Raw genomic sequence first — 24667 nt, 5'->3', positions numbered from 1 at the left:
ACCTCAGACTGGGTCGAAGGTTCACCTTCCAACGACTCTAAGCACACAGCCAAGACAACGCAGGAGTGGCTTTGGGACAGTCTCTTAATGTCCTTGAGTGGCCTGGACTTGAACCCGATCGATCATCTGTGAAAATAGCTGTAGCGCAACGCTCCCCATCCAACCTGACAGAGCTTGAGATGATCTGCGGAGAATGGGAGAAACTCCCCAAGTACAGGTGTGCCAAGTTTGTAGTGTTTTTACCCAAGAAGACGCAAAGGCTGTAATCGGTGCTTCAACAAAGTACGGAGTAAAGGGTCTGAATACTTTTGTAAATGTGATCTTTCAATCTAAACCTGTTTTTGCTTTGTCATTTTGGGGTATTGTGTGCAAAACAATGTGCAAAACAAGTCTCCATTTTAGTATAAGGATGTAACATAACACAATTAATACTTTCCGAATGCTCTGTAAAGGCCTTTGAATGGGGTGTGGCAGTAGGTGCCAGGTGCACCGGTTTGTGTCAAGAACTGCAACGCTGCTGTTTTTTTTCACGCTCAACAGTTTCCTGTGTGTATCAACAATGGTCCACCACCCAAAGGACATCCAGCCAACTTGACACAACTGTGGGAAGCATTGGACTCAACATGGGCCAGCATCCCTGTGGAAAGCTTTCGACACCTTGTAGAGACCTTAGCCTGAATTTGTCAGGGCATGTGGAGGGCAAATGGGGTTGCAACTCAATATTAGGAAGGTGTTTCTAAGGTTTGGTATACTCATTGTAGATGTCATAATTGCATGTTTTAAACCTTATTGGTCATATTGGAAGATCAACATTTGTGTTTTTTAAATTTATTCTAAAGAGATTGTAGCCGCGCACCTAACTATTCTGTCCATGCCTGCAGCAGATCTTGCACCACCCATTGTCTCTGAAATAGTGTCTTTTATGTGTTCAACTCACATTGAAAAGCTAGTCAAGGAAGTTTAATGATGGTAGATAGATAAATGGATGGGATTTGGCAGCCACTCATGGGTAAATGTTTATTTCATACCCCTGTTTCCTTATTTGCCTGATTTTGGGTTTGGCAGTTATAACGATGGGGGGGACAAAGACCTGTTGAAATACGTCACATTGCATCTGACCTCTCTCTCCTATTTTCATCTATTTCAATGAGCTCGTCCACAAGATCCGACATGTATAATCATCTACAAGTAACTTGTAAGACATATATTCATATCTATACCTAGCCTGTGTTAGGTTTAGGTGCTCCCTTGTTTACTATCACATGTTGTGGTTGAGAGATGGCGTGATTTGGGGAGGCCTTGTAACAGGGGCCACTTCCTCTTATCTCAACCACGGAGAGACAGATGTCAACCGGCAGACCCATCATTGCATGTCATTCTCCCCTTCTAGACAATCCCCACAGAATCAGTGCTAAAACACCAGGCTCTTTGGTATTGTGTGCAGTAGGGAAACCTGTGGCTGGGCTTTGCAGTGTTGGGGCCCAATTTCATTTGAACCCGATAGGTTAGTTTCAGTTTTACAGTCCCAAATCATACATTGTCCTGGTCCTTCTTGACCCATTTTGAAACTCATGAATAGAGACCTGGTTCACCTCAGAGATGGTCCTAATCCCTTGTCTCTCTGTAGATGGGTATGGCTGGCAGTCCTTTTGGGCAGCAGTACGGTCAAGGCGGGGCCCAGCAGCAGATGGGGGTGAACGCCCAGCAGCAGCTCCGGAACAAGGCAGCACTTGCCAACAGCCTGCCCCCCTTCCCCAGTGACCTGAAAGGGGCCAACAGCCTGCCCCCCTTCCCCAGTGACCTGAAAGGGGCCAGCAGCATGCCAAACCTGGTAAGTTCCTCCAACTTTGTAGAAAAGGAGAAACGCAAACCTGTGGTAAGTTTACACGATGACCTAAACGGAGGGTTCTGGGAAAGATCTGTTTCCATTTGGATCTCGAGCCTCTTCGTCTCGCCCCCTTAAACAGTTAGAATCCGATATCTGTCTGGGGGCCACAAAAAATCAGCTCTCAGATCTGATGTGGTCCCCATGCCTTTGGGTTTCAGACTTGTAACCTTGCCCCTACCCTCTTGGTGTTCTCACATATGAAAGTACTGACTATACAAAATATATGTTGGAATCTCCACTCAGTTTATCAGAGGGTTAAGTGAAGCCATCATCATATTAATGTGCACACCTACCTAGTCCTTTCAGATGTTTGAACACTGAAGAGATTAGATTAGGTCCTAGTTAGAGAGAGGACTGGTCTCTAAAACCCCTATCATTGACCCCTAGATCCTACGTACTATGAGAGGATTGGTTGAAGCAATACGGTGAAAATTACCCCCTGCCTATCAAATCCTTTCAGATTTAGTCTCACGTAGTGACAACTCTCCTGAAGTCTGAGTCCATTAGTCTCTGCATTGACTTTGAATAACGCTGCAGTTCCCAATGCCACGGTATTGGAACAATTATTCTGACACATTTCTCTTCCATCTCCAAAACCCAGGCCTGGAATGCAGAATGAGAGATTGTTGGAAGGGGAAACATTTGTTAAAAGACACTCCACTCAGAATATTGTTGTACAGAGAGAGAGAGAATGAGGGAAAGAGGAAGAGAAAAAGAGAAGGGTCTCTTTCAAGGCACTGAGTAAATACTGCATGCAAATCTCTCTCCCAGGAACAGGAAAAGGGCCTAATGAACTCATTACAGAGGAAATAGTTGTGTTTCTATTTTGGTTAAAGGTTAATGGAGTCTTATGTGAAATAGTTGGATGTTTACCAGGCCTTTTGAGGGGGCGGGGGGGGGGGGGGGGCTTTTCTTTCTTTTTGATTCATTAACTGGCTGCCTCCCATTATTCTGTCTGGGAATCGTTCTTTCTCTGTTCACCACTCTTCCCCCTGCCGTCCTCCGCTCTTTGTCTTTCTCACACAAGTGTTTTCCCTCTTTCTCCCTAATCAAACCTCACCCCGTTGATCTCGGCATAAATGTGTTTAGTCATTGTAGATCAGCTTTTCTTTTTCAAATTGTGAAAGTAATGTACTTGTATAAGTAGGCTTAATTACCGGGATTGGGTGATTCCATTTCAATATAAACGGTTCAGGGATCCAATTCAAGCAACCCAGTTCCAATTCAAGTAATTGGGTTCAAGCTAAGTTTCAAATAAATCCAGTCTGCCTCACTTATTTGTTGCGTTTCCCTCCCAAGGCCCAGATGCAGCAGGTATCCTCCATGGTCCCTGGCGGTGGGGTGTCTGCAGCGACTGCGAGCCACACGGCCGACCCAGAGAAGCGCAAGCTCATCCAGCAACAGCTGGTCCTGCTGCTCCACGCCCACAAGTGCCAGCGGCGGGAGCAGGCCAACGGGGAGGTGCGGGCCTGCGCCCTGCCACACTGCCGCACCATGAAGAACGTCCTCAACCACATGACCCACTGCCAGGCCGGCAAGTCCTGCCAGGGTGAGTGTCTGGGGAAGGGGGGTTGTGGTGTTGGTTGCTGGATAAGTGTTGGGGGACTGAGCCTGTGTGAATATGATTGAACACACACTCGTTAATGTCCAACGGGATATCAGCTTTACTCCATTTAATGTCAGAGACATTTATATCTTCTTCTGCTGTTTAGAAGGCTATAGTTTGTTGATTGACGTTGAAGTCAAGTTGGTTATCTTTCTCCGTGCTGCTGTGTCCAAAGCCCCTCTCTCCTCCTTCTCCATGGCTCCATCTGAATTAGTCTTTCTGCTGTTCCCGGCATCCTATCTGCTCAACTACTTCTCAACCGTATTGGAGGAGAAGGTTGAAGGTCCCTGCCCTCTGACCTTCTCTGTGTGTTTTGAGGAGGAAGTGAAGAGAGGATTTGCAGAATTGAGGAAAGATTAATTTGGAAATAACCATTGTCTTCCATTCCCTCCCTCCTATTTGCCCCGGTGACTGACTGAAATCCCGCTCCAGCCTATATTAATAGTGAGGACACCAGCAGCTATAAATCCCGGGGCTTGTTTTAAAAGCCTGTCTGGGTGCTTAGGCCTAATGTAAATACTCAAGTGGCTTTAGTCTCCACACTGAGTCTGTCTGTCTGGGTGGCTACGGCGCTTTCCTGCCGCCCCGTGCTGCTCTGGACATTAAAGGGTGTCTCTAGGTCGATGGCCTCTGACTTTTAACCCCTGAGGTGCCAGTCATATTGGTAATGTGTTTTAATGGCTATGGGGTCAAATGAGGATATATGATGTTCTAGGTCTCATCCGGTTTTAATTGGGTTGTGCTGTTTACATGTTTTTAAAATGGTTTATATTAGTGATTATTTGTTTAAATGGCCTTGTTGTTTGGGTTTGCCGGTTCCAATGTTGTATTTGTTTTAACATTTTGTGGTGTAATATCTCACGTACCTACTAGCCCTGTGGGATAGCCCGCTAGCAATTCAAATAAATAATCGTAATATTAAACATTTATGAACGTAAAAGTATCTTATATCATTTAAAATCTTAAATTCTTGTTAATCTAACTGCATTGTCCGATATACAGTTGGCTTTACAGCGAAAGCATACCATGCAATTGTTTGAGGACGATGCCCCACAACATATTTTTGAACCAGCACAGGCTTCATGAAATCCCAAATGGCGATTAAATAAATTGCTTACTTTTGAAAATCTTCCTCTGTTTGCAATCTCAAGGGTCCCAGCTACAACATGAATGCTTGTTTTGTTAGATAAAATCCTTCCCAAAAGGTCTGTTTAGTTGGCGCCATCGATTTCAGTAATCCACTCTTTCAACAGACAAAGGAATCCAAAGAGCTACCGATAAACTTTGTTCAAACAAGTCAAACTACGTTTCTATTTAATCCTCAGGTACGCTAAAATGTAAATAAACTATAATTTTTCATACAGAATGAAGTTTTTTCAATAGAAAAGTGAAATTGGCAGGCGTGTGTTCTCTGTCTCGCGCGAACAAATAGATTTTCCACTGAGACTCTTTGTGCCAAAACTCCTAATTCTTACTAATTTTGTAAGAAACAAGCCTGAAACCTTGAACAAAGACATCTAGTGGAAGCCATAGGAATTGCAATCTGGGAGCTAGAATTGCATAGGACCCATAGCTTTCCATTATAAGAGCCTGGGACATAAAACTAATAATAATTATGGTTGGGTTTTTCTTTAGATTTTCGACTATATCAGTTGTGTTATAGTCGCATACATTATTTTAACATTTCTACAAACATCAGTGTTTTCTATCCAATGCTAGGCCTGAGTAACAGGCAGTTTACTTTGGGCACGTCAGTCAGGCAGAAATTCAGGAAAATAGACCCTAGCCCCAATTTATTAATGATAACTCAAATACTTGAGGCTTTTCTTTAAGTAATATAAACTCTGGGATGAGACTTATTTGATGTTAACAGGAGTAGAATGATCTCTTTTATACTCTTGAAGGGATGAATCTGAAACTTCCACTTAAGTTAATGCATTGATATCAGTAGGATGTTCACCACCGTGTGTCTCTAAAGCCCCTAATCATGCTGTTATTGGAGTCTTCCTCCACAACCATTTGCTTCCATTCCCTGGGTCTAAATCAAATCTATTACAGCAATTATCTGACTGTGTGAACACAATGGTACCTTTCTGTTAGTCCACAGGGCCCATTAGGCAACAGTCACATTAGGCTTGGAATAGTTACTAACTTTTGATTTCTGTTAGTCCACAGGGCCCATTAGGCAACAGTCACATTAGGCTTGGAATAGTTACTAACTTCTGATTTCTGTTAGTCCACAGGGCCCATTAGGCAACAGTCACATTAGGCTTGGAATAGTTACTAACTTTTGATTTCTGTTAGTCCACAGGGCCCATTAGGCAACAGTCACATTAGGCTTGGAATAGTTACTAACTTTTGATTTCTGTTAGTCCACAGGGCCCATTAGGCAACGGTCACATTAGGCTTGGAATAGTTACTAACTTTTGATTTCTGTTAGTCCACAGGGCCCATTAGGCAACAGTCACATTAGGCTTGGAATAGTTACTAACTTTTGATTTCTGTTAGTCCACAGGGCCCATTAGGCAACAGTCACATTAGGCTTGGAATAGTTACTAACTTTTGATTTCTGTTAGTCCACAGAGCCCATTAGGCAACAGTCACATTAGGCTTGGAATAGTTACTAACTTTTGATTTCTGTTAGTCCACAGGGCCCATTAGGCAACAGTTACATTAGGCTTGGAATAGTTACTAACTTTTGATTTCTGTTAGTCCACAGGGCCCATTAGGCAACAGTCACATTAGGCTTGGAATAGTTACTAACTTTTGATTTCTGTTGTTTTTTCTTTGGCTCTGTGATTTACTGGACAAAAGCATGTTTTATGTGCCCAGGTGTTTATTTGCCCAGCTTATATGGTGTCTTGGACAGGAAGTGGTCATCTTGTCATAGCTACTGTATGTGTTTTTCAATGACTCGTTGCCTTCTCTCTTCCTCTTGTCATCCCTCATCTTTCTTGCTCTTTTTCTGTCTTTCATTCAATCTCTTTCCTTTCTCTCATTCATCATTCTCCCCCCCCCCCCCCCCCCCCCTCCCCCTCCCTCTCTCTCTTCCTCTCTTATCCTTCTATCCCCTCAGTGGCTCACTGTGCGTCGTCCAGACAGATAATTTCTCACTGGAAGAACTGCACGCGGCATGACTGTCCCGTCTGCCTGCCGCTGAAGAACGCCAGTGACAAAAGGAACCAGCAGCGTGAGTACCTGTTGTTTTACCCTAGGACCCTTTAGGACCCGTGTGTGTGTGTAACATTGGGTTTTGTGTAATATCATCCCATACAGGTGTTTTGGCATTAGCATACAGTGCATTCGGAAGGTATTCAGAACCCTTTTCCCACATTTTGTTACGTTAGAGCCATATCCTAAAATTGATTCAATTGTTTTGGTTCCTCATCAATCTACACTCAATATCCTGTAATTTTTGCAAATGTATTTAAAAACATAATGGAAATATAGCATTTTCATAAGTATTCAGACCCTTTTATTCAGTACTTTGTTGAAATACCTTTGGCAGCGATTACAGCCTCGTCTTCTTGAGTATGACGCTACAAGCTTCGCACACATGTATTTGGGATGTTTCTCCCATTCTTCTCTGCAGATCCTCTCAAGTGCTGTCTTGTTGTATGGGGAGTGTCGCTGCACAGCTATTTACATGTCTCTCCAGAGATATTTGATCGGATTCAAGTCCGGACGCTGGCTGGGCCACTCAAGGACATTCGGAGAATTGTCATGAAGCCGCTCCTGCGTTGTCTTGGCTGTGTGCATAAGGTCATTGTCCTGTTGGAAGGGGAACCGTCACCCAGTTTGAGGTCCTGAGCTCTCTGGGGCAGGTTTTCATCAAGGATCTCTCTGTACTTTGCCTGTTCATCTTTCCCTCCATCCTAACAAGTCTCCCAGTCCCTACCGCTGAAAAGCACTCCGACAGCATGATGCTGCCACCACCATGCTTCACCGTAGGGATGGTGCCAGGTTTCCACCAGACGTGACGCTTGGCATTCAGGCCAAAGTGTTCAATCTTGGTTTCATCAGACCAGAGAATCTTGTTTCTCATGGTCTGAGAGTCCTTTAGGTGCCTTTTGGCAAACTCCAAGCGGGCTGTTATGTGCCTTTTACTGAGGAGTGGCTTCCGTCTGGCCAATCGACTATAAAGGCCTTATTGGTGGAGTGCTGCAGAGATGGTTGTCCTCCTGGAAGGTTCTCCCATCTCCACAGAAGAACTCTGGAGCTCTGTCAGAGAGACCATAGGGTTCTTGGTCACCTCCTTGAACAAGACCCTTCTTCCCTGATTGCTCAGTTTGACCGGGTGTCCAGCTCTAGGAACAGTCTTGGTGGTTCCAAACTTCTTCCATTTAAGCATGATGGAGGCCCCTGTGTTCTTGGGGACCATCAATGCTGCAGAATGTTTTTGGTAACCTTCCCCAGATCTGTGTCTCGACACAATCTTGTCAGAGCTCTACGGACAGTTCTTGCTCTGACATGCACTGTCAACTGTGGGACTTTATATAGACAGGTGTGTGCCTTTCCAAATCTTGTCCAATCAATTTAATTTACTAAAGGTGGACGCCAATCAAGTTGTAGAAACATCTGAAGGATGCGGGTATTGTGTGTAGATTGAGTTAATGCTGTAAAGTAACAAAATGTGAAAAAAGTCCAAGGGTCTGAATACTTTCCGAACACACCGTAGATAAACCGGTTGTTGTCGCCCCTCAGCCAGTTTTCATACAGAAATCTGTCTCAGTATCACATCTGCCACATTACATTTCATTTACAACAGATGCATTGCACACTATAACACACTTGAGCTATAAATGATTTGCGATGTAAATCGAATTGAATTAGTCACATGCGCCGAATACAACAAGTGTAGACCTTACAGTGAAAAGCTTACATTGTTGATTAAGGGCTTGTATGTAAGTTCATTTTTAATTATTTTTTTTACAATGTAACTGAATTGTCAACAGAGAAGCATGCTGAGCTGAGAGCATAGAACCCTAGAGTGAGTGAGCGAGTGAAGTTTTCAGTGGCGCCACCTGCAGCCGCATCCCTAGCTGTGCTCTGTGCTTGCGCTGCTGGCTCGCTCTGTGCTTGCTCGCTGGCTGTGAAGGATTCCTGTAGAATGCTGGGCCTGTAATCTGACACCCTGGGGGGGGGGCTCCGGAGTTTCTATCTGTGGGGGAGGAGCTCAGGGGGAGAAATCTCTCTGATTGGCCAGAAAACCGGTGACCGATTTAAATCCCCCCACAGAGGCAACCTGCATATTCTCTCTGCCGGTCACAGATCAACATACAGTAAGGCATAGAGCAGCAGTAGTAGGATCTTTGGGTGGAAGCGGATAAATATTATTTTAGAGCATAACAAATGTAGGCTTTACAATTTTGTTTTGTTTAACAACTTTAGTTTTTTATGACTTCTATGAGAAAAATAATTGATTTAATCTTTGCCAATCAGTAGATTGCTTTTCATCAAATGTAACATCAAATGTAACTTCCTTTTCTGGAAGGGCATACTAATGATTTATTAACATAGGCCCAAGCCAAGTCCTAACTGTAGTTCTGTTTGAAAACTGGGGGAGATTGGTGAGTTATGTGCAGTTGGGATTCATCGCAAGTGTTCATATTTACTCATCTCCCTCTCCACCCACCACCCTCTTCAATTTGATACAAAAGTTATTGTTTTGCCAAAGCAATAAGGTTTCTCTTTGAAATGTTTCATACATGTCTCCGCTCTCTCTCCAGCCATGCTGGGTTCGCCCGGCGCCAGCCTGCAGAGTGCCATCAATGCCACGGTGGGCACAGGCCCTCCCGGCAGCTCCCCGGGTTCCTCCATGAACAGTGGCGGGGTCAGCAGCGGGCACATCGACCCCAGTTCCATGCAGCGGGCCTACGCTGCCCTGGGCCTGCCCTATGGTAACCAGTCCCCTGCTCAGGGAGGACCTGGAGGACAGAACACAGCCCAGGGAGGGCAGCAGCTACGCTCCATCAATGCACTAGGTAAGAATGTTGCTTGGTCTCATTGGAGTTTTAGGCTAGGTTACTGTAAAGCACTTGAGGACAGTAGGATAAGAGCATCTGCTGAATGACTCAATTGTAAATGTAAAAATGGTTGATAGATGCATACAATTGATTCAACTGAATTGAATTTTGCGTTTGCAAATATGTACAATTTGAAATCCCAGAGGATGAAATCCCAGACACATATAGTGTCACATACACATTTGGTAAAGTTCTCTGTATAAGGGTCTCGTGTGATGAGTCGAAGTGGTATAGTGAGGGTATTGGTCACTGTTTTGGTGGTAATGCTGCCTCTGGTTGGCTGTGTTCTCTCCCAGGCACTAACATGAACATGGCCGGAGGAGGGGTGGGCGTGCCCTCAGAGACCGGCATGCTCTCGGACTCATCGCTCCCCTCGTCGCTCAACAAGTGAGTCCGCTCACCCATTTAGATTGTCTCTCTTAATTCTGTGCCCTAGATCACTCCAACTGGGTGGTACAGAGCTGGGCCCACTACAGTGTACAGCAGCACTCACCATTTTTACAATGAGCTCCAAAAGTATTGGGAAAGTGACAATTATTTTGTTTTGTCCCTGTACTCCAGCACTTTGGAATTGAAATGATCAAATGACTATGAGGTTAAAGTGCGGACTGTCAGCTTTAATTTGCAGGTATTTTCATCCATATCAGGTGAACCGTTTAGAAATTGCACTTATTGTACATTGTCCAAAAATAGTAAGACTAATTCACTTATGTGTATTAAGGTAGTCAAAAGTATATTATTTGGTTCCATATTCCTAGCTTGAAATGATTGCATTAAGCTTGTGACAACAAATTTGGCGGATGCCAAATATAAATTAATGGTAAGTAATGTATTGTCACTTTGGAGTCACTTTTGTAAATGAGAATAGAATATGTTTCTAGAGACTTACACATTAATGTGGATGCTAGTATGATTACGGATAGTCCTGAATTAATCGTGAATAATGATTTGAGAAAGTTAGTCGCACAAATATCATGCCTTCTTGACATGCCAACCTCTCACCATACAATAACAGGGGAGGTTAGCATTTTACGTCATACCCCCAAGACATGCTAACCTCTCACCATACAATAACAGGGGAGGTTAGCATTTTATATCATACCCCCAAGACATGCTAACCTCTCACCATTACATTAACAGGGGAGGTTAGCATTTTACATCATACCCCCAAGACATGCTAACCTCTCACCATACAATAACAGGGGAGGTTAGCATTTTATGTCATACCCCCAAGACATGCCAACCTCTCACCATACAATAACAGGGGAGGTTAGCATTTTACATCATACCCCCAAGACATGCTAACCTCTCACCATTACATTAACAGGGGAGGTTAGCATTTTACATCATACCCCCAAGACATGCTAACCTCTCACCATACAATAACAGGGGAGGTTAGCATTTTATGTCATACCCCCAAGACATGCTAACCTCTCACCATTACATTAACAGGGGAGGATTGCATTTTATATCATACCCCCAAGACATGCTAACCTCTCACCATTCCATTAACAGGGGAGGATTGCATTTTATATCATACCCCAAGACATGCTAACCTCTCACCATTACATTAACAGGGGAGGATTGCATTTTATATCATACCCCAAGACATGCTAACCTCTCACCATTACATTAACAGGGGAGGTTAGCATTTTAGTGGGGGTCTGATATTTGTGCGTCTAACTTTCTCACTAATCATTATTTACAGGTCATTCAGGACGTTATCATGCTATAATCCACATGAATGTAGATAAGAATATAATATGCTTCTAAACACAAGTGACTCCAAAATGACACTACATTATTTACCATTCATTTTATTCAGACCCCTTCACTTTTTCCACATTTTATGTTCCAACCTTATTCTAAAATGTATTAATTAAAAACATTTCCTCATCAATCTACACACAATATCCCATAATGACAAAGTGAAAAACATTTTATTAAAAAAAAAACTTTTAGTATTCAGACCTTTTTGCTATGAGACTCGAAATTGAGCTCAGGTGAATGCATCCTGTTTCCATTGATCATCGTTGTTTCTACAACTTGATTCGAGTTTATTTGGAAAGGCTGTCTAGATTTTGTATTTATTTATTTTATTTCACCTTTATTTGACCAGGTAGGCAAGTTGAGAACAAGTTCTCATTTACAATTGCGACCTGGCCAAGATAAAGCAAAGCAGTTCGACACATACGACATAGACTTACACATGGAGTAAAACAAACATACAGTCAATAATACAGTATAAACAAGTCTATATACAATGTGAGCAAATGAGGTGAGAAGGGAGGTAAAGGCAAAAAAGGCCATGGTGGCAAAGTAAATACAATATAGCAAGTAAAACACTGGAATGGTAGTTTTGCAATGAAAGATTGTGCAAAGTAGAGATAAAAATAATGGGGTGCAAAGGAGCTAAATAAATAAATAAATTAAATACAGTAGGGAAAGAGGTAGTTGTTTGGGCTAAATTATAGGTGGGCTATGTACAGGTGCAGTGATCTGTGAGCTGCTCTGACAGTTGGTGCTTAAAGCTAGTGAGGGAGATAAGTGTTTCCAGTTTCAGAGATTTTTGTAGTTCGTTCCAGTCATTGGCAGCAGAGAACTGGAAGGAGAGGCGGCCAAAGAAAGAATTGGTTTTGGGGGTGACTAGAGAGATATACCTGCTGGAGCGTGTGCTACAGGTGGGAGATGCTATGGTGACCAGCGAGCTGAGATAAGGGGGGACTTTACCTAGCAGGGTCTTGTAGATGACATGGAGCCAGTGGGTTTGGCGACGAGTATGAAGCGAGGGCCAGCCAACGAGAGCGTACAGGTCGCAATGGTGGGTAGTATATGGGGCTTTGGTGACAAAACGGATTGCACTGTGATAGACTGCATCCAATTTGTTGAGTAGGGTATTGGAGGCTATTTTGTAAATGACATCGCCAAAGTCGAGGATTGGTAGGATGGTCAGTTTTACAAGGGTATGTTTGGCAGCATGAGTGAAGGATGCTTTGTTGCGAAATAGGAAGCCAATTCTAGATTTAACTTTGGATTGGAGATGTTTGATATGGGTCTGGAAGTAGAGTTTACAGTCTAACCAGACACCTAAGTATTTGTAGTTGTCCACGTATGCTAAGTCAGAGCCGTCCAGAGTAGTGATGTTGGACAGGCGGGTAGGTGCAGGTAGCGATCGGTTGAAGAGCATGCATTTAGTTTTACTTGTATTTAAGAGCAATTGGAGGCCACGGAAGGAGAGTTGTATGGCATTGAAGCTTGCCCGGAGGGTTGTTAACAGTGTCCGAAGAAGGGCCAGAAGTATACAGAATGGTGTCGTCTGCGTAGAGGTGGATCAGAGACTCACCAGCAGCAAGAGCGACCTCATTGATGTATACAGAGAAGAGAGTCGGTCCAAGAATTGAACCCTGTGGCACCCCCATAGAGACTGCCAGAGGTCCGGACAACAGATCCTCCGATTTGACACACTGAACTCTATCAGAGAAGTAGTTGGTGAACCAGGCGAGGCAATCATTTGAGAAACCAAGGCTGTCGAGTCTGCCGATGAGGATGTGGTGATTGACAGAGTCGAAAGCCTTGGCCAGATCAATGAATACGGCTGCACAGTAATGTTTCTTATCGATGGCGGTTAAGATATCGTTTAGGACCTTGAGCGTGGCTGAGGTGCACCCATGACCAGCTCTGAAACCAGATTGCATAGCAGAGAAGGTATGGTGAGATTCGAAATGGTCGGTAATCTGTTTGTTGACTTGGCTTTCGAAGACCTTAGAAAGGCATGGTAGGATAGATATAGGTCTGTAGCAGTTTGGGTCAAGAGTGTCCCCCCCCTTTGAAGAGGGGGATGACCGCAGCTGCTTTCCAATCTTTGGGAATCTCAGACGACACGAAAGAGAGGTTGAACAGGCTAGTAATAGGGGTGGCAACAATTTCGGCAGATCATTTTAGAAAGAAAGGGTCCAGATTGTCTAGCCCGGCTGATTTGTAGGGGTCCAGATTTTGCAGCTCTTTCAGAACATCAGCTGAACGGATTTGGGAGAAGGAGAAATGGGGAAGGCTTGGGCGAGTTGCTGTTGGGGGTGCAGTGCTGTTGACCGGGGTAGGAGTAGCCAGGTGGAAAGCATGGCCAGCCGTAGAAAAATGCTTATTGAAATTCTCAATTATGGTGGATTTATCAGTGGTGACAGTGTTTCCTATCTTCAGTGCAGTGGGCAGCTGGGAGGAGGTGTTCTTGTTCTCCATGGACTTTACAGTGTCCCAGAACTTTTTTGAGTTAGTGTTGCAGGAAGCAAATTTCTGCTTGAAAAAGCTAGCCTTGGCTTTTCTAACTGCCTGTGTATAATGGTTTCTAGCTTCCCTGAACAGCTGCATATCCCGGGGGCTGTTCGATGCTAATGCAGAACGCCATAGGATGTTTTTGTGTTGGTTAAGGGCAGTCAGGTCTGGGGAGAACCAAGGGCTATATCTGTTCCTGGTTCTAAATTTCTTGAATGGGGCATGTTTATTTAAGATGGTTAGGAAGGCATTTAAAAAAAATATCCAGGCATCCTCTACTGACGGGATGAGATCCATATCCTTCCAGGATACCCCAGCCAGGTCGATTAGAAAGGCCTGCTCACTGAAGTGTTTCAGGGAGCGTTTTACAGTGATGAGTGGAGGTTGTTTGACCGCTGACCCATTATGGGGCGGCAGGGTAGCCTAGTGGTTAGAGCGTTGGACTAGTAACTGGAAGGTTGCGAGTTCAAACCCCCGAGCTGACAAGGTACAAATCTGTCGTTCTGCCCCTGAACAGGCAGTTAACCCACTGTTCCCAGGCCGTCATTGAAAATAAGAATTTGTTCTTAACTGACTTGGTAAAAAAAAAAATTAAAAAAATAAAATGGATGCAGGCAATGAGGCAGTGATCGCTGAGATCTTGTTTGAAGACAGCAGAGGTGTATTTAGAGGGCAAGTTGGTTAGGATGATATCTATGAGGGTGCCCGTGTTTAAGGCTTTGGGGAGGTACCTGGTAGGTTCATTGATAATTTGTGTGAGATTGAGGGCATCAAGTTTAGATTGTAGGATGGCTGGGGTGTTAAGCATGTTCCAGTTTAGGTTGCCTAGCAGCACGAGCTCTGAAGATAGATGGGGGGTAATCAGTTCACATATGGTGTCCAGAGCACAGCTGGGGGCAGAGGGTGGTCTATAGCAGGCGGCAACGGTGAGAGACTTGTTTTTAGAGAGGTGGATTTTTAAAAGTAGAAGTTCAAATTGTTTGGGTACAGACCTGGATAGTAGGACAGAACTCTGCAGGCTATCTTTGCAGTAGATTGCATTACCGCCCCCTTTGGCAGTTCTATCCTGTCTGAAAATGTTGTAGTTTGGAATTAAAATTCCAGAATTTTTGGTGGTCTTCCTAAGCCAGGATTCAGACACAACTAGAACATCCAGGTTGGCAGAGTGTGCTAAAGCAGTGAATAGAACAAACTTAGGGAGGAGGCTTCTAATATTAACATGCATGAAACCAGGGCTATTACGGTTACAGAAGTCGTCAAAAGAGAGCACCTGGGGAATAGGAGTGGAGCTAGGCACTGCAGGGCCTGGATTCACCTCTACATCGCCAGAGGAGTAGAATAAGGGTGCGGCTAAAAGCAATAAGAATTGGTCGTCTAGAACGTCTGGAACAGAGAGTAAAAGGAGGTTTCTGGGGGCGATAAAATAGCATCAAGGTATAATGTACAGACAAAGGTATGGTAGGATGTGAGTACAGTGGAGGTAAACCTAGGTATTGAGTGATGAAGAGAGAGATATTGTCTCTAGAAACATCATTGAAACCAGGAGATGTCATTGCATTTGTGGGTGGTGGAACTAATAGGTTGGATAAGGTATAGTGAGCAGGACTAGAGGCTCTACAGTGAAATAAGCCAATAAACACTAACCAGAACAGCAATGGACAAGGCATATTGATATTAAGGAGAGGCATGCTTAGTCGAGTGATCAAAAGGGTCCGGTGAGTGGAGAGGTTGGTTGGAGGTCACGGCGATTTAGACAGCTAGCCAGGCCATCGGTAGCAAGCTGGCAGAGGATGGAGGTCTGTTATTAGCCACCTCTTGCGTTCCGTCAGTAGATTAGTGGGGTTCCGTGTGGTAGAGGGGATTCATCCAAATCACACAATAACAATAAAAATAAAAACAATAGATATAGTTATAGAGGCCCAAGAAGAAAACATAATAATTATAATAATAATAATAAAAATAAATAAATTGTCCGATTGTCTATTCCGATAGCAGCCGATAAGACAGCTAACGGTTAGCAGGCCGCAGGTGGGCGTTCAGGTAACGTCGCGACGGAGGAGCCAGCCGGATAACTCCTTCGGGTAGATAACGTCGGCAGTCCAGTTGTGAAGGCCCGGTGGGGCTCCGTGTGGGCAGCAAAACGGGTCCGGATAGGTGACTGCAGCCCAGGAGTGATTGATGGAACTCAGGAGTGATTGACGGAGCTGGCTAGCTCCGGAATAATTGATGTTTGCTCCGGAACCGACGAAAGCCGATTGTCACAAGGATAGCAGCTAGCCAGCTGTGAGATCCAGGCATGAACTTCCAGAGCCAGTGGCCGAAATCTAGGGACATGGAGAGAGAAACTGGTCCGGTATGTTCCGCTCCGAGCCGCGCTGCGCCGTACAAAACCGGCGATAGATTTTTGCGCTAAAGGATAGCTGATTACCACAAACTGTGGTTAGCTGAATACTAACGATTTGCCAGTAAAGAAGCTAACTAGCTTCTGAACTAGCTTCTGATTAGCTTCTGGGCCAGCTTCTGGCTAGCTCCTGGCTAGTTTCATGCTAGCCTCTTGGAGTTTCTGGCTAGCTTCCCGGAGGACCACAGATTTGAGGTAAATAATACTTTTTTATAAATATAAATTGGTGAGGCGGGTTGCAGGAGAGTGTTTTGAAGATGAGTTGATGGAAAAAAATTTTTAAAATGTATGTGAAAAAAGTTGTGTGTGTGTGTGTATACATACATACATACATACATACATACATACATACATACATACATGCATACATACATACATACATGCATACATACATACATACATACATACATACATACGGGACAAGATGAGGACAAAAGACGTCTGAACTGCTATGCCATCTTGGAGGCTAGAAGGTAAGATAAGGTCCCACAGTTGATCCCACCTAGACAGGATTGTGTTGAGGCACACACCTGGGGGAAGGGTACCAAAAAATTCCACATCATTGAAGGTCCCCAAGAACACAGTGGCCTCCATCATTATAAAATGGAAGAGGTTTGGTACCACCAAGACTCTTCCTAAAGCCTGACCAAACTGGGCAATCGGCGGAGACGGGCTAGAGCTTGATGGCCTAAAAATCATAATTTTTTTTCAAGCTTATGGGTGATTCACAATATCTATGCATTTCAAACAGTCTGCAATAATGTAATGAATTCAGGTATTCAGGTAAGCCTCCACAACCATAAGACACACTAATAAGTTAATTATTTGATAAAACTAGTTGAACCTGCTTTTTTTGGGGGGTGGGCAGGCAATCACTGATCTGGATTTCAAGTCTGAAAATGCCTTTTTTTTGTTACAAATTGAACAAGAACCATGTATAATACACATTCACTAATAATGACTAACTTCTTGTAGCAGGCTATAGAACATTAACACAGGTCTCATCAGCAGACTCTCACACACAAGCCCACGTGTTAGTGAGTATCCAGTTAATATTTAGATTTCAACTTGAGCCAACGTGGATCTATTTGCTAGCTAACAAGGACAATACCATCCCTACAATGAAGCATGGTGGTGGCAGCATCATGCTGTGGGGATGTTTTTCCTGCGTTAGGGACTGGGAGACTAGTCAGAATGGAGGGAAATATGAACAGCGCAAAGAGATTCTTGATGAAAATCTGCTCCAGATTGCTCAGGACCTCAGACTGGGGCGACAATTCGCCTTCCAACAGGACAACGACCCTAAGCACACAGCCAAGACAATGCAGAAGTGGCTTCAGGACAAGTTTCTGAATGTCCTTGAGTGGCCCAGCCACAAAACGTGAAGGTCTGAATACTTTGATGAACAGCGATATGGATGAAAATTCCCTCAAAGTAAAGCTGACAGTCTGCACTCTAACTTCAGTTATTGTATAATTTCAAATCAAGTGTGCCAGAGTACAGAGCCGAAACAACAATGTGTCACCGTCCCAATACTTTTGGAGCTCACTGTATATTCCATTTAAATAGTAGCTTTCATGATGAAGAAAAAAATCTGCATAAAAACAGTTTTTGGCTTAGTTCTAGTGAAACATGTACATTCTGGTCTTCATTTTAAAAGTTAGAACGTTTTGATTTGGCTCTTTTTACCCATAGCGGTTCTACTCTACCATTTGAAATCGTGATGGAGAGGCACCTTGAAGGTGCCTCTACGTCATCTCAAAGGGAAGAGTTGGGTATGAAATCCACTCCCTTGTAGATGTGCTGGGCGGTACCACCTCGAGGCTTACTATAAAAGTAGGTGACCGCGTGCTTTATTTGCCGATGGTCTTGGTGAGGGGAGTGTGCCAATCAATATATTTTGCGTGACTCTTCCTTGACTAGACCACTATTCAAAAGGCAGTAAGGCACATTTCCACATATGACCAAATGAACCGTTGTTGCTTACTGTTTCATACACATCTACATGATGAACCAATAAAAAATATACATGAGGTTCATGAGGATTATACTTTTATATTCATAGCTACATGTATCGTAACAAGAAATGGATGACAATGGTCATGTCAACTCGTTTTGCTATGACTGGTGGCACAGTGTGCTAAAACAGTTGGCTCATATTTCAATGGTTGAGTTGTAATCCTACATGTGGCAGATATATTTATAAATCCTTTATTTACACTGTTCATCCCGTGCCCACACTTCTAGTACTGAGAAGTGATAGCCTACCTGTGAGACTGGTTGGCCTGGTAGTAGTTGTAGGTTTTTATACACTACCCAAGACCAACCTGAGAGTTAATTTGATCATTGGTAAAATAGTTACTGCAGTGCTGATTGAATTGAGCCCCATATCTTAATTTTCAATGTGATGATTGCACTTTTCCCAACACAATACTGCAAAAAAAAAAATCCACATTTCAAATATTTTTTTACGCCCCATGGGAAATTGGAACTTACTCCACACGCGCCGATAGATGTCAGGAACTCACCACCTTACCACTGAGTTAACATTGCAGATAGATGTCACCACCTTACTACTGAGTTAACAGAGCAGGTAGATGTCAGGAACTCACCACCTTACCACTGAGTTAACAGAGCAGGTAGATGTCAGGAACTCACCACCTTACCACTGAGTTAACAGTGCAGATAGATGTCACCACCTTACTACTGAGTTAACAGAGCAGGTAGATGTCAGGAACTCACCACCTTACCACTGAGTTAACAGAGCAGGTAGATGTCAGGAACTCACCACCTTACCACTGAGTTAACAGTGCAGATAGATGTCACCACCTTACTACTGAGTTAACAGAGCAGGTAGATGTCAGGAACTCACCACCTTACCACTGAGTTAACAGTGCAGATAGATGTCACCACCTTACCACTGAGTTAACAGTGCAGATAGATGTCACCACCTTACTACTGAGTTAACAGTGCAGATAGATGTCAGGAACTCACCACCTTACCACTGATTTAACAGTGCAGATAGATGTCACCACCTTACCACTGAGTTAACAGTGTAGATAGATGTCACCACCTTACTACTGAGTTAACAGTGCAGATAGATGTCACCACCTTACTACTGAGTTAACAGTGCAGATAGATGTCAGGAACTCACCACCTTACCACTGAGTTAACAGTGCAGATGTCACCACCTTACCACTGAGTTAACAGTGCAGATGTCACCACCTTACCACTGAGTTAACAGTGCAGATGTCACCACCTTACCACTGAGTTAACAGTGCAGATGTCACCACCTTACCACTGAGTTAACGGAGCAGATGTCACCACCTTACCACTGAGTTAACGGAGCAGATGTCACCACCTTACCACTGAGTTAACAGTGCAGATGTCACCACCTTACCACTGAGTTAACGGAGCAGATGTCACCACCTTACCACTGAGTTAACAGTGCAGATGTCACCACCTTACCACTGAGTTAACAGTGCAGATGTCACCACCTTACCACTGAGTTAACGGAGCAGATGTCACCACCTTACCACTGAGTTAACAGTGCAGATGTCACCACCTTACCACTGAGTTAACAGAGCAGATGTCACCACCTTACCACTGAGTTAACGGAGCAGATGTCACCACCTTACCACTGAGTTAACAGTGCAGATGTCACCACCTTACCACTGAGTTAACAGTGCAGATGTCACCACCTTACCACTGAGTTAACAGTGCAGATGTCACCACCTTACCACTGAGTTAACAGTGCAGATGTCACCACCTTACCACTGAGTTAACAGTGCAGATGTCACCACCTTACCACTTAGTTAACAGAGTTGAGCCATATTTGCTCACAATGCACACAATGTTATCAGAGCGTGCCAGTGGATTTCTGGTAAGTATACTTTAGTGAGAAAGTGTTGATCGGGTACAACTATGTTTACCCACCCCCAAAATGAATATTTATGAGCAATTCCCCACCACTTCTCACCTGAATGCGTTGTTTGAAAATATGAAAGGGTTGGTCAAAGGCTGAAATTGGTGTTAAATTCCTGATAACTACAATGGCACTCTTTCTACTCAGTTACCTGACACAGCATTACACAAGTTATTCTCTCATAGTTACCTTGGTGTTACTCTTATGATTACATGTTTCCTAAGTTGTCCTGCTCTCCTCTCTCCGTCCTCCAGTCAGTTGATGCCAGACGGGTTGGGCATGGGGGGCATGGGCAACCTGCCGGGCGCCAACCCTCTCTCTGCCTCGGGGGTGAGGAAGACGTGGCACGAGCACGTCACTCAGGACCTACGCACCCACCTGGTGCACAAACTGTAAGTACCACCAAGATGCTTGCATTCTCTTCCTTCATTGTTTTTTCTCCTCAATGACCATGAATCTACTGGGGTTTAATAGGTGGACAACCCTCATGGTTTTGCCACCATAGGGCTAAAGGTATAGGAGTTGGTTTGGGACTGGCCCACTGTGTTCACTTACCTTTCCCGTTCAGATCAGTGTTCTGAAAGGAAAAGCAGTTTTCTGATTGAGGTTGCCGCTACTCCAACTCACTGTTTAATTCTCCCTTTGTGCTGTCCCTCTTTCCCTCCACCATCCCTTCCTTCTCCCTGTCCTCCTCCAGAGTACAAGCCATATTCCCCACCCCAGACCCCGCAGCACTGAAGGATCGGCGGATGGAGAACCTGGTGGCGTACGCAAGGAAGGTGGAAGGGGACATGTACCAGTCTGCCAACAGCAGGGTAATGAACTCCAGTGGAGGCTGCTGAGGGGAGGACGGCTCATAATGGCTGGAACCGATCGAATGGAATGGCATCAAACACATTGAAGCTATGTGTTTGATGTATTTGATACCATTCCGCTCCAGCCCTTACCAAGAACCCGCCCTCCAACCAATTAAGCTGCCACCAACCTCCTGTGATGAACTCACTACTGCTTGAAACGCCAACATAGACTACATCCCAATCTCCAACCTTCTCCCTTAGTGTGCACTTTAAGTAGCTGATATAACATTCAATAAAGTTAACAAAATATATACTGAACAAAAATATAAACGCAACATGCAACAATTTCAGCTATTTTACTGAGTTAGTTCAAACCAGGAAATCAGTCAATTGAAATAAATAAATTAGGCCCTCATCTATGGATTTCAAGTGACTGGGCAGGGGAGCAGACATGGGTGGGCCTGGCTTAGGCATAGGGCATAGGCCCACCCATTATCCCACCTATTGGGGAACTAGGCCCAGTCAATCAGATTGAGTTTTTCCCCAAAAAAGGGATTTATTACAGACAGAAATACTCCTCAGTTTCATCAGCTGTCCGGGTGGCTGGTCTCAGACGATCCCGTAGGTGACGAAGCCGGATGTGGAGGTCCTGGGCTGGCGTGGTTACACGTGGTCTCCAGTTGTGAGGGCGGTTGTACGTACTGTCAAATTCTCTAAAACGACAGAGGTGGCTTATGGTAGAGAAATTCATTTTTAATTCTCTGGCAACAGCTCTGGTGGACATTCCTGCAGTCAGCATGCCAATTGTACCCTCCCTCAAAATCTGAGAGGTCTGTGGCATTGTGTTGTGTGACACAACTGCATATTTTAGTTACCTTTTTTTGTCCCCGGCACAAGGTGCACCTGTGTAATGATCATGTTGTTTAACCAGATTCTTGATATGCCACACCTGTCATGTGGATTGATTATCTTGGCAATGGAGCAATGCTCACCAACATGGATCTAAACCCATTTGTTTGCAAAATTTGAGGAAAATAAGCTTTTTGTGTGTGTGAAAGATTTCTGGGATCTTTTATTTCAGCTCATGAAACATGGGACCAACACTTTACATGTTGCGTTTATATTTTTGTTCTGTATAAGTTATTTCTAATCTCGTGTTGTCAATTTCTGCAGGACGAGTATTACCACTTCCTGGCGGAGAAGATCTATAAGATCCAGAAGGAGTTGGAGGAGAAGAGGCGCTCGCGGCTCCAGAAGCAGCCGGGCCCCATGGCAGTGGGGGGCCCAGGGGCCCAGCAGCAGCCTGGCCCCATGGCAGTGGGGGGCCCAGGGGCCCAGCAGCAGCCTGGCATGCCCCCTCAGCCGAACTCCATGGGTCCTGGCCAGTCCCCACGGCCAGCCAGTGAGTACCCTCCTCCCTGGATCTCTGGAGACCCCTCTATTGAAGGAGGGAGCAACATAATCACTTATGTTTATTATCATCCTATTACCATGTGTGGGGCCAAACCTTCTTTTTATCAGTCATGCATTGACGGTGGAAATTTGACTAGCATTTGGGCCTATAACAGGATAATGATATGTTTGGTTAAAGTCTGTGTTTGAGGCTATAGTTAGCTAATTTGGAAGCTTTGGTATATGACATGTTGACCACCTCATCCTCCTCTCTTTCAGATGGATCTGTGCCTATGCCCAACGTGCCAAATCAGATCATGCCCCGCATGCAGGTGTCTCAAGGTACCAGTCCTTCTCCTACACTTCAACACTTGTTTCTCATCCTCCTTTCATTCAGACAGTCAACTGCTCAGTGACTGTCAACCCCCCTGGTGGCCAGTTGATTATATACTATAATCACTAACATAGTAAAGGGTAAATACTCCCAATACGCAAATAGTGTAAATGTTTTTTTCAGGAACTGTTTCTCTGTAAATGTTTATTTATATAATTAGAGCCAGCGTTTCCCCTGTAATCATTTAAGAAGCTAAAAGAATGAAACCAATAAAATAAACAATGAATTTTGGAGTACGTTTGGAATGGCTGAATTACTGACCGGGCATGCGGGCATATGCCCAGGGGCCCAGATTTTTGCATAAGAACACAGAATTGGCCATGGATAAATTAATAGAATTGCCAGAAATGAGCTTTCACACTGCAACATTTTTTTGTCAGCTCCATGACAAAATGTGTAGATTTGCTGAAAAAAAAAGCTTTACAATTGTACATCTTTCTCTTGGCTCCATGGGGGAAAAATGAACCACTTTCTGATCCAGAAAAAAACCCTGCTTATTGCTAATAAAACACCTGCCTGATAATATGGAATGGTGCCATGTATACAGTGCCTTGCGAAAGTATTCGGCCCCCTTGAACTTTGCGACCTTTTGCCACATTTCAGGCTTCAAACATAAAGATATAAAACTGTATTTTTTTGTGAAGAATCAACAACAAGTGGGACACAATCATGAAGTGGAACGACATTTATTGGATATTTCAAACTTTTTTAACAAATCAAAAACTGAAAAATTGGGCGTGCAAAATTATTCAGCCCCCTTAAGTTAATACTTTGTAGCGCCACCTTTTGCTGCGATTACAGCTGTAAGTCGCTTGGGGTATGTCTCTATCAGTTTTGCACATCGAGAGACTGACATTTTTTCCCATTCCTTCTTGCAAAACAGCTCGAGCTCAGTGAGGTTGGATGGAGAGCATTTGTGAACAGCAGTTTTCAGTTCTTTCCACAGATTCTCGATTGGATTCAGGTCTGGACTTTGACTTGGCCATTCTAACACCTGGATATGTTTATTTTTGAACCATTTCATTGTAGATTTTGCTTTATGTTTTGGATCATTGTCTTGTTGGAAGACAAATCTCTGTCTCAGTCTCAGGTCTTTTGCAGACTCCATCAGGTTTTCTTCCAGAATGGTCCTGTATTTGGCTCCATCCATCTTCCCATCAATTTTAACCATCTTCCCTGTCCCTGCTGAAGAAAAGCAGGCCCAAACCATGATGCTGCCACCACTGTGTTGCTTTTACGCCAAACATAACGTTTTGCATTGTTGCCAAAAAGTTCAATTTTGGTTTCATCTGACCAGAGCACCTTCTTCCACATGTTTGGTGTGTCTCCCAGGTGGCTTGTGGCAAACTTTAAACAACACTTTTTATGGATATCTTTAAGAAATGGCTTTCTTCTTGCCACTCTTCCATAAAGGCCAGATTTGTGCAATATACGACTGATTGTTGTCCTATGGACTGAGTCTCCCACCTCAGCTGTAGATCTCTGCAGTTCATCCAGACTGATCATGGGCCTCTTGGCTGCATCTCTGATCAGTCTTCTCCTTGTATGAGCTGAAAGTTTAGAGGGACGGCCAGGTCTTGGTAGATTTGCAGTGGTCTGATACTCCTTCCATTTCAATATTATCGCTTGCACAGTGCTCCTTGGGATGTTTAAAGCTTGGGAAATCTTTTTGTATCCAAATCCGGCTTTAAACTTCTTCACAACAGCATCTCGGACCTGCCTGGTGTGTTCCTTGTTCTTCATGATGCTCTCTGCGCTTTTAACGGACCTCTGAGACTATCACAGTGCAGGTGCATTTATACGGAGACTTGATTACACACAGGTGGATTGTATTTATCATCATTAGTCATTTAGGTCAACATTGGATCATTCAGAGATCCTCACTGAACTTCTGGAGAGAGTTTGCTGCACTGAAAGTAAAGGGGCTGAATAATTTTGCACGCCCAATTTTTCAGTTTTTGATTTGTTA

The 24667-nt window shown here is 44.0% G+C and overlaps 2 protein-coding genes across 5 annotated transcripts in view; one reads left to right on the top strand and one right to left on the bottom strand.

Moving 5' to 3' along the window:
- Window positions 1-12339, bottom strand: part of vasnb (vasorin b) — a 438263-nt gene extending 425924 nt beyond the window's left edge. Inside the window, exon 1 of the mRNA XM_090197322.1 lies at window positions 12251-12339. The gene's annotated coding sequence lies outside the window, so the exon portion shown is untranslated. The remainder of the gene's footprint in view (window positions 1-12250) is intronic.
- crebbpb (CREB binding lysine acetyltransferase b) overlaps window positions 1-24667 on the top strand; it is a 96789-nt gene that overhangs the window by 38774 nt on the left and 33348 nt on the right. For all 4 annotated transcript variants that reach the window (XM_090197314.1, XM_090197312.1, XM_090197313.1 and 1 more), the window contains exons 3-11: window positions 1628-1831; window positions 3188-3437; window positions 6571-6684; window positions 9224-9478; window positions 9817-9907; window positions 20370-20507; window positions 20813-20930; window positions 22086-22314; window positions 22584-22646. In XM_090197314.1, the coding sequence (XP_090053440.1) occupies window positions 1628-1831; window positions 3188-3437; window positions 6571-6684; window positions 9224-9478; window positions 9817-9907; window positions 20370-20507; window positions 20813-20930; window positions 22086-22314; window positions 22584-22646 (1462 nt within the window). The remainder of the gene's footprint in view (window positions 1-1627; window positions 1832-3187; window positions 3438-6570; window positions 6685-9223; window positions 9479-9816; window positions 9908-20369; window positions 20508-20812; window positions 20931-22085; window positions 22315-22583; window positions 22647-24667) is intronic.

Source organism: Oncorhynchus mykiss, chromosome 13 (genome assembly GCF_057628025.1).
Source record: "Oncorhynchus mykiss isolate SJ-2025 chromosome 13, ASM5762802v1, whole genome shotgun sequence".
NCBI classification, from domain to species: domain Eukaryota; kingdom Metazoa; phylum Chordata; class Actinopteri; order Salmoniformes; family Salmonidae; genus Oncorhynchus; species Oncorhynchus mykiss.
This window is presented reverse-complemented; position numbering and strand designations above follow the sequence as displayed.